The sequence below is a fragment of the Cucumis sativus genome, chromosome 3 (assembly GCF_000004075.3).
Source record: "Cucumis sativus cultivar 9930 chromosome 3, Cucumber_9930_V3, whole genome shotgun sequence".
Taxonomy (NCBI): Eukaryota; Viridiplantae; Streptophyta; class Magnoliopsida; order Cucurbitales; family Cucurbitaceae; genus Cucumis; species Cucumis sativus.
In genome coordinates, this window is record NC_026657.2 from 38,598,659 (window position 1) to 38,609,490 (window position 10,832).

The window sequence follows — 10,832 nt, forward strand, 5'->3', positions numbered from 1 at the left end:
TAAAAGCAGTTAAATTAATTAGAAAATTAATAATTTATATTAAACGGTTTATATAGCCTGCAATATTAACGATAAAAGTATTAGTTGAAATTTATTAAGTCTAAATAATATATTTATATCTAATAACTAATTAAAATTAATAAATAATGTTTGTTAATTTATAAACTAATTAAGCTATATTTCTCTTGTTCATCTTTTAGACATAAAAATTTTACGCTTCTACCGGATGTTATAAAAATTCATGTCAAGTGGACTTTAAAAAACTGTGAATAATAGTATCTTTGATTTTAAAATGTGATATTCTATAAAATAAACAAAGATATTAAACGTCTGTTTAAAATTTATAGAAAAACTCATATGAAACAAACGAAGCCCATAATTTAAGCTGCTTATTAAAGGTAAAAGAGGTAGGATTACACACTCTTATACGAAATGTGTTAAATTACTATATTTGGTTCTTAATTATACTTTAGATTTTGTTTCATTTTGGTACTCGTCTGTGTACTGTAAAATATGTTTTACTCGTTTATATGTATGCTATTTAATAATTTGTTTGATTTTAGTCTATATACTTTTTATAAATCTTAAAATAGTTCTCGGTCAAAAACTCACATCACCCATACGTTACTTTAGAATATGGTTTGTTTCTTCTTTCTTCTTATGACTTTACGTAGCATGATAAGATTTGCAAAGTTATTGTGCTCATATTGATATTAAAATGTACAATAAAATATTACGATATCTTGATATAGAGATTAAATGTAATTTAGCAGCGATGCTCTAGTCACATAAGCAATCAATAATTAAGCCTATAGGAAAAGCATCGTAATTCAGTTAGCTAGTTCCACGTTACGAAATAAGAACTAGGAACATGCTAAGCCAAATATCTAATTGGAAATGTCAAATTTAATCTTTAAATTAACTCTTATCGAGACTAATCAAACAATCTTTGTTGAAGTCATATTACAACTAGCAAGTCAATCCAACCTATTGCTACTTAGATTGATCGTACAAATGAATATTACGATAATGTAATATAATTTAGTGATTGGTTATATATCATGAAGTGAAAATATAATCAAATTATCATTCAAAATCAGGAAAGAATTGGACAAAAGTGAATACAAGAATCCAAATACACAAATGGTTTAACCCTCACAAGATGTAAAAAGAAAAAGTTTGACTCAATACGTACCTTATAGATCTAATTATCAAATTATCAAATTGTATAGTGTGCATATATATATATATAGATCTAGAAATAGTCCAACATCTAAGAATTAACTTCAACTTGTGTACTAAACCCCAAACCAACAAGAACATGTGAGCACTACATCATACCCATGTTTTCTAAGAAAAAATTGAATGTGATAAAACCATAGAAGAAGAAACAAATGCAGCATATCATTGTCTTTAAAATAATCATTTATGTTCGATTAATATCAACTTGATCATGATGTAACTTTATTATAATTTTGGATCAAATATATGCATGGTACCACACTATAATGTGTGCATATAAGAGACTGAACCATATATACTATAGTATAATTGGCTAAGGAAAGTAATGAAAATAAAAACAATAGAAAGTTTTAGAAATATAACATTTCTTACAATATTATAATAAAATTTTATCTTTTATTGGTTTTTATTGGTTTTGTTCTAACTTTTTTTTTTTTTTTTGAGAAAATTCCTAATTGTCATTTATTCGTCAAAGTTGGTGAAAATGCATGTGAAATAATTAATTATTTAAATTTGAAAAAAGAAAAAAGAAAACTTGATTCTCAGTATATGCTGATCTTAATTAACTTCTGATCACATTGAACCTCAAGTGGCATTGTAATTCTGAAACTATTATTCAACTTGGTGTATATTTTACTTTAACCATCATCTTAAAATGCCTTGAGGCTCGTAAAATTCTGTCATTGTTTTTTTATTTTAATGATGAAACTATTTCTATTAAACCAATTCCCTTACACCATTGACTGGAATTCTTTTTTATTTCAAAAGATTGTTTGGGGTGGATTGTAATCCATATCCCTAATCACACGACTCTTCAAAAAATGGGTTCAATTGAATTCTTTTTGTAAATAAGAGGTTGTGATTGCATTATATTAGAATAACTTGACAATAATCCATGCTACTCAATCCAAAATAACTTGAATAACCCGACAACCAAACTCTTGAACTTGGATTGAGAATACTATTCGGTGTTACCAACTCAAAAATATGAACCAACTCAAAGAAAATACGGATTGAGAAAAGGTTACAACTCAACCACAAAGTTTAACATCTACACCTAAGTTTATACCCCTACATTACATTAGGATTTCATCTCACTTGGTGTAACCAACCACCTCTAAATATTTAAAACAAAATAGGCAAACTAGGAAAATAGCTAACTTAAAAAACAGCAAAAAAGCTCAAATTTAAGTTGTTTTAAATAGATATTTTAATTATGAGGACACCATTATCTGGGTATATTTCTACAATTTTAACTCAAAAACCTAAAAAAGAAAAATAGGGAGATTCCTCCAACTTCAACATATTGTAATAAAAAAAAAAAAAAAAACTTAAATAGTTGAATTGTTTATAAAATTTATCCAATATGGTATGCCAATTTGATCGAAATCACTTTGTATATTAGCTATTACTATTCTAAATGGGTAAAACTTTTAACTAAACAAATATTGTTTTATGTCGTTAAATTCAAAATTATTGTTCTTACTAAAAATCTTAAGCCTTTCTGAATCAAATTCAAACATATAATTCATAACACATGTTGGCATGTAAAAGTTAAAATCCTAAAATATTTTTAGGATTTAAAACACTAAAGCAAATATTTAAATTATTTATTTCTATAAAAAAAAAAAAAAAAACCACATTTATCCAAATAAATGATCTTCACACAAAAACTTACCCATACATTTGAGTCCAAAATAAGATCTAGCCAAAATATAAGAAATAGAAAGTAAAATAGAATATTTAGTTATTCAACAAGTGGGAGAACCCATTCTATATCAAGATTTACAAATCATACCAAAACTTTAAATCTTGTTATTATATTTCAATTTTGAATAAATAAAGAGTAATTTTTAAAATTCAAGGAAAAAACAAATAATTCCAAAAAGAAAAATATATATATTATTCATAATTTCATATATTTCCTCTTTTCTTCATACATTTGATCTACCTCATCCAAAAAAAAATAATAGTAAAGGAGGAATCAAAAGAGAGAAAAAAAGACTGTTTTCTTCTTCTTTCTTCTTCTATCTGCACATTGGACTCTGTGGACGGTGTGATGACGGCGTTAACTGCAACGATTCCAATGAACAAAAATTCAAAACCTCTTCCCCTCCTAACAACAAATCCCCTTTCTTCTTTTCCTCCACCAATTTCACCACATTTTCAAACACAAATACTTCACACGGCAACCTCAAAACCCCCGTTTGTTGAAACCCAAATTCCTCCTCCGCTTCTCTCAACAGAATCTCAAACGCCGGATGCCCTAAATACGACGTCGGTATAACAAATCGCTTTTGCTCTTCCCCTACACTCACTGCCAAATACCCTTTCGGCACTTCCCCGCCAGCCGACGATAAAGTCCGTTTCAGAAACTTTATGCTCTTTCCGGCAGGTCCCGCCGCCGTGCCCGTGATTTTATTCGCCGTCTTCGATGAGTTTGCTAGCTTCCGCCATTTCTTCAGGATCTGTTGAAGCCGTACGATGTCTCTGATTTTGTTGGACTTCTTTGCATTTGAATCCATTGCTGATTTTCTTCTTTTTTGTTTTGAGGAAAGTGAGGAAGAAGATGGCGATGGAGATGGAGAGGGGTGGTTTCTGTTATTGATGGTTTGAATTTATAGTGAGTTTGAGTTTGGAAAATTCGGATTTCAAAAAACGTAAAATTTTCATTGATTTTAGAGTAATTTTATCCGTATTTTCTGTTGAGATTGCCTAAATCGTCTGTGATAATAATAATATTTTAAATTCTTTATGGTGGTAATTACCATTATGTCCTCTCCATTAATTAATTTATTTATATTAAGCTTTTGTTTTGCTGTTGATTTTAGGAAAAAGAATAAGTGATTATACGTAAAAAGTGATTAAGGATAAATCTTAACCGCTTACAACTTTTAAATTTTAACTAATAACTAACGTATAAAAGGTTATATATAGAAGCTTTTGGATTTAGCTCATTTCTTAAAAGTTTGTTGTATTTTTTTAATACATTTTGTTGTGCATGTTTTCAAATTTGAATGGATTCGATTAAGATTAAATAAAATAATAAAATTGAAGATACAAAATTATAATAATTTTTCAATTATTACCCTAATAATTGAAATAATAAGTTACTCCACTATTAAATCTCGTGATCAAGGTATTTTTTATTATTTAAACTATGCCCATATCAACTTTTTATTTAACTCCTAATTTTTATCTAATCAACCATCGTAAATATTTTTTATTAAATCTTATTCTTATTTTTTTAACTTTAAACATTTTATTTATTATCACTATTCAAATTCTACAATTTCATCTCAATATAAACTTAAAACAAAACATCAATTATTAGTTATCACCTATTTTCAAAATTAGTAAAAAAAACATTTTTTTATTGCAAACAAATGGAATTCAATTATCAACTTATTATATGTCAATATTTTTCTCTCCATACTACATAAGAAAATGTGAGTAAAATTCAATATATTAGGTATTACTTATATTCATATTAAATCACACGTAATATATACTTTTCGTGTCACAATTGTTACTTCAACGAACATGTAAATTACAAAAATACAAATAATTTTTTTAAAAAAGAGTATTATGAACTTGTTTTTTAAAAGGGAGTATTATGACAAAGTTCATGAACATTATTATTATTAATAATACGTTGGGGTGCGTAACCCAAGGTTTAAAATAAATAAAAGGACTAAACTATAAAGTGTGACACTTTTGACAGTTATAGCATTTAATCACTCTTGGCTCCTATTTTCGGTAAAGATAACCCATGTGAGGTTAGCATATTAAAGCCATTAGTATATGTATCAATAATGACTCGAAAGTCGAACCTCATCACTCATTTCTTTGCTTAACCTTCCCCTCAGCAATCCTTTTTATAATCGCCGTACACCTGTTACGTTTTATTATTTTAATCTCAAATAAATCCTACTTGATTATGTTAATATCAATAATATTTTAATTTTGTATTTTTTCTCTAAGTCAAATTTTATTTTTATATATAAATTATAATCATTTTATACCAAGGGAAATTAAATTACTTTATTATTCAACGTTAGTTGTTTGACAGTCTGTTTTAATTCTAATATATCAGTTTGTTGGATCTTCATCTTCTCTGAATTGTCTTTTCTTTGTTTGGATCACAAGTATAGATAAAAAATTAAATTTGTGAGATAATTAATGTTTAAATGTTAAATATATGTGTTCTTTTTAAGTAAAAAAAGAAAAAAAAAGGGTGTGTGAGTCAGTCTATTGAATATGTTTAGGTGTTAGTTATATGTGGTTTTAAGTAAATCTTAATATTGATTAAGAGTATGGGTTCAATTTAGCCCACGAGAATTTTAATTTATTGGAGAAAATAATATTTAATAATTACTTAGTTAAATACATAGGGGTTATTGATGTAGTTATACTAATTAATTATTTAATTCTTAAAATGAAAATAAAGAAACATTTTTATATTAAAATAAGAGTATTTTTCTCTTCTAAAGAGAGAAAAATAATCCAACTATTTACCCCAGGGAAAAAAAACATCTATACACAAATTTCGATCTCATTCCAATTGATTTATTTTTAGTGTAAATATTTTTTCAAAATGTATGTTTTTTTGAAAATTTTCTTTAAAAATAATTGGATGTGATTAACAATAACTACTAATTGGTATAGATTTATTAATATTAAACATATGATTTTTCTAGACCATATCAAATCACAAATGAATGATAAAAAAAAATTAAGTCACAAGGAAAGGTAAATTTAGGGGGTTTTAAAAAATATATCAATGTGATGTAATATTTACCCAACAATTTCGAAAACGAAAAATGGTAAATGACTGTTTTTTCATTTTTTCGCTACACGCGTTCGTTTAGATTTGGATATGATTTTTTTGTGGATGTTTAAATTTGATCATTTAAACTTGGATAGACAAATCTAGACGATAATATTTTTTTTGGATTGTTTAGATATGACTATTAAGTACTCAACCTTGAATAAAATAAATGTTTGAGAAAATACTAATAAAATGAAAATAAGAAACAAATATGGAATATTTAAAGAAAATAGCCAACTCAATTGACTTTTTATTTTGCTAGACGACTCATAAATATTAATATTTTATTATATTTATAAAAATTAACTTTAATATAGTATAGTATAAATGAATAGCATACATAAAATAGACAAACATATAAATTGATACTTTACCAAAAAGAATAATATTCGAAGCAATGGCATAGGCAGTGGATCTATATTTGGTTATACTCGTAAATTGAAAAAGAAAATAATAAATTAAGTAATTAAGAAATATAGTTGGTGAAAGAAGTGATGAGTTGTCAGTTAATGGCAGATTGAATGGGTTTCCCAAGAGTAGTCAAAGGCAAAGGAGCCTCGTACCGTTCCATTGTACTATCCTTATTCTAAATATTTTAACTGCCCTAACTGCCCTTTTGCCTCTCGCTTCGATTTCCATGGAATCCCATGTGATTCCCTTTTCTTCTTTTCTTTTCTTTTCTTTTTATAGTTTCAATTTTCGAGGTCTATTTTCAAATCTCCACCGTTTTTTTCTTAAACAAATCAACATAAGTTAAAAATCAATTTTATTCGTAAATTCCAATTTAGTCCCTAACAATTTAGTTTTTGAATTTTTTATTGAATTGCAATTTAGTCTCTAACAATTTAGTTTTTAAATTTTTTATTTTATAATAATTTATTCCTACATTTTTATCATGAAACAATTTAGTTTTTATATTTTAAAATATGTAGCAAAATTTTTTTTTTGTTATTGTAGAAATGTAGTAAATTATTATTTTTTCGTTATTGTAAAAATGGGTGTGGATTTATTTCATAATTTAATTGATAGACTAATTAGAGACTCGATAATTTTGTAATATACAATGTCTACGTCATAAAAATAATCATTGATATGCTACTGTGATACTATTTATTTTATTGTGCCTCATTTTTACAACAAAATTAATTATTTATTTTAAGAATGAAATGTCATATATAAATTTTATTATAAAAACATGTGACCATCCTTATGATAGCAATAATTTATTATTAATTATTTGTAATGGACTAAAATTGTATTAGGGTGAGTATCGACCGGTTAAAGTTGGTTTTCTGATCAAACTATCACTAAACAAACTGACATCAATAAAAAAAGGAGCACAAATCGATATTTGGTACTACATGGATCGATAGCCTTTGATTTTTTTAAAAAATATTGTTATATTGAAATTTTCACAAATCGACACCAACCAAACTCCTCTTTATCTTGGACTAGTCGCCTTCAAATTGAATATTTAAATATTTACGTCATGAATTTATTGTTTTAAACTCAAATTAATTAATTTATAAATTATAAAATGGGGTCTCATCAATCATTTGATGCCATATTGTCATTTTCATAAATCACTTAAGTAAAATATAAACATTTCATAATATGACGAATATCACAAATTCAACCATCTTAATTTAGCTCTACAAACGGATGGTTTTGTAAGCAAAATTTAAAAAATAGTTTGAGATTTTAAAGATGGGGCGAAAATTATAGAGAAACCAATCTCGTAAATGTGACTCTAGAAAAAGCCATGAGACATGTTGGATAAATAAGATATAATAAAATTACAAATTTATACAATAAATAAATGTAGTAAATTATTTATAATATTTTGATTCAAATTTCTTGCAATTTGCCAATATTAGAATTAATATATTAACAATTAGTGTATCTATGATTTGTCAAGAAAAACTTGTGTACAAACTTTGGTTTTTGTTAAATAAAAAACGAAAATATCAACTTCAGAAAATTTTGATTTTATTTTCCTAAAAATGTAATTTAACTTAATAATAAATGGCTTACACCGGTAGTTTAGATTGAAAAATGCATATATAAAACACAAAAATTTGATAATAAAATAGAAAATGTGTTGTTTAATAACTGTTTCAATTAAAAATAGCTAGATCTTGCTTTAAACATTTTGTGTAAAATGTATTTGATATTATATATAAACTAGTTTTAGTCGTTCATGAGTATGTAGTTGATAATAAATTATTATGATTATGTTTTGCGTTAAAAAAATTTATATTATTATTTGTATAATTCAAAAACAGGTTTATAAATAGCATGCATACGTATGTATAATGTTTGTATACACACGCGTAATATAAATCTACATTTTAAAATTTTAAATATAAAATTGGAATACAATAAAAACATAAAATAATTACATTTAAGCTCATTGTTTGATTGTTCTGTAACATTTGAATGTCGAAAAAATCCATACATCGAACTCATGAACTCTTAGTTAATTATTGAAACATTTTATCATTAGATCAATCCATGATGGTTAAAATCTATGTAATTTTGAAATACGTCTTTAATAACTCTAAAATAATTTAACATTTCATTTTACATTTTAAAATGTGTTTGAACCATTAAAAGTGGTATGATTTTTTTACAATGATTTAAAAAAGTAAAAACTAACAAAGTAAACTTACAATCAGTTATGATTCTCAAGGTACTGAAAAATGAAATTAAAAAGAATAATATTAACCATTTAATAATCCCTCTCAAATTAACTATTATTTAATAACGAGTTTAGAGATAAGTTCAACTAACCTTACCGACTAACCATATACCACGGCCATTATTTTCCCTTTAGTTCACCAAAGTTAGTCACATGTTTGAACCTTAGACTAACTATAATTTTAAAAATAACAACAAGTTGAGAGGATTAATTGACTATACGTAGATGAAAAATAGGGAAATATTTGACTTTGACCTAAAGAAGAAGGGGCAAGGGTAATGCAGGGATTAAATGTGAAATGACAACGTGATCCGCACCTCACTCGAGAAATAAAGAGACGCATTAATGAGATTCCATTCCCTTTTTAATTAATTTATTCCCTTAATAACCCTAAATCATTATACCACTCATTGCCCATCATCATTTTATTAAATTTCAAAGTATCAATCTACACTCCAGTCTTTTTGTATATTATTATTGAGCAACATTATATATATATACATGGTGTAAATTTAAGAGAGGGAATTTTGGTTATGTGTATGTAATCTATCGTTGATAATGGCTTCATTGATATAAGATTTTATTTTCAAAAAAAATAAATTTTTAAAGATTCATCTATTGATTTTTAACCAGGAATTGGGACGTCGAATTCCTATAATAGTAATAAGTTATATTTTTGTTGTTACAGTTAGTAGTATTGGTTGAAATTTAAAAGACATATGTCATTTATTTGTTGTTGATTGATTGGAATGAACGATTATATTGATCGTCTTCCACTCTGACATAGTTATTTGAATTTCTACCAGAAGTTTATAAACAACAACTATGTACATGAAGATGAAATACTTCATGAGACTTAATCGTTTAGTCGAACATTTGTGATTTTGTCGTAGGTGTTTTAGCTTTCATATTGCAAATAGGTCTTGATATATACCATCCTACCTTACTTTGACATTAGATAAGAAAAACAATGATTGTCCTACATTACTGAAAGCGAGTATGCTCAATGAACTATTCCAATGAAAAAATTCATTACTATTATATTTACGAGTACTTATTTAGAAAATTTTATACTACTACACAAATGTTATAAACTTTGATTGTTTATTTATATAAAAAAAATATTAGAGATGTGAGATTTTAATTGCTCATTCTAAAGAAAGAAATAACGTTTGTTATCGGTATACTTCACGTTACTTAAAGATGTTAAATTGTATTATTAATATATTGAACAAAATAACTACTTACCTTTATAATACTATATATTTTGTTGAAAAATTTTCACTTCCCCTGATATTCAATTAAACAATTGACAAATACACACATATATGCATGGAGAGATACATATAGAAAGAACAAATATTATATATATATATATTGAAGTCAAATAAATATTGTATAATCTGTGTTTGATTCATAGTTTTATTAATTAAGTTGAAAAAAACGTACCCAACTGCATGAAATATAGTACTTGCAAATTTCCAAAATACTTCTCTTCCTAAGCAATTCCATTTATTTTATTTATTTGTTATGTTATTGTTGTAAAAATGAGAAAATAAAAACTCAATCAATTGACATTGTCTTGTCATGCCACATTGTTCTATTATATATTCATATATTCAAAATTATAGAAAATTAAAGTATGGGTCATAATAGATTGATCAACCAAATACAAGTTACCTCCTAAAAATCGTTTAAAGCAAAGATTATCTAAAATGGTATTAACTACTTCTTGCTAAAAACTAATTAAAAGTGTTCAATTAACTCCAGTAAACACTATTTCAAAACTCTTAATCTATACACCTTTTACTATTTGATATTAAACATTTTTTTATTCGGTGATTGTCATTTTTCATCAAATTAAAATAATATACACATAAGACATGTACTATAATAACTTAAGACCATAATAATTTACTTCTTGATCCAAACAACTTCTTAATTATGGAGATTATATATTATATTTGCTAATTCACCTGAGTTTGAATAAGCATAAATATTAAATATTAAAAGAAAATAAATTTTCCTTTCATATTGGTTTAAATATCAAAGTTTATG

General features: G+C 25.7%; 1 protein-coding gene across 1 annotated transcript; it reads right to left on the reverse strand.

Moving 5' to 3' along the window:
- Positions 1 to 3,165: 3,165 nt before the first annotated feature.
- LOC101216710 (auxin-induced protein 6B) lies at positions 3,166 to 3,850 on the reverse strand. The gene has a single exon (XM_004136255.3). The coding sequence runs from the start codon at positions 3,765 to 3,767 to the stop codon at positions 3,270 to 3,272; it is 498 nt and encodes a 165-aa protein (XP_004136303.1). The 5' UTR covers positions 3,768 to 3,850; the 3' UTR covers positions 3,166 to 3,269.
- Between the last annotated feature and the right edge of the window lie 6,982 nt (positions 3,851 to 10,832).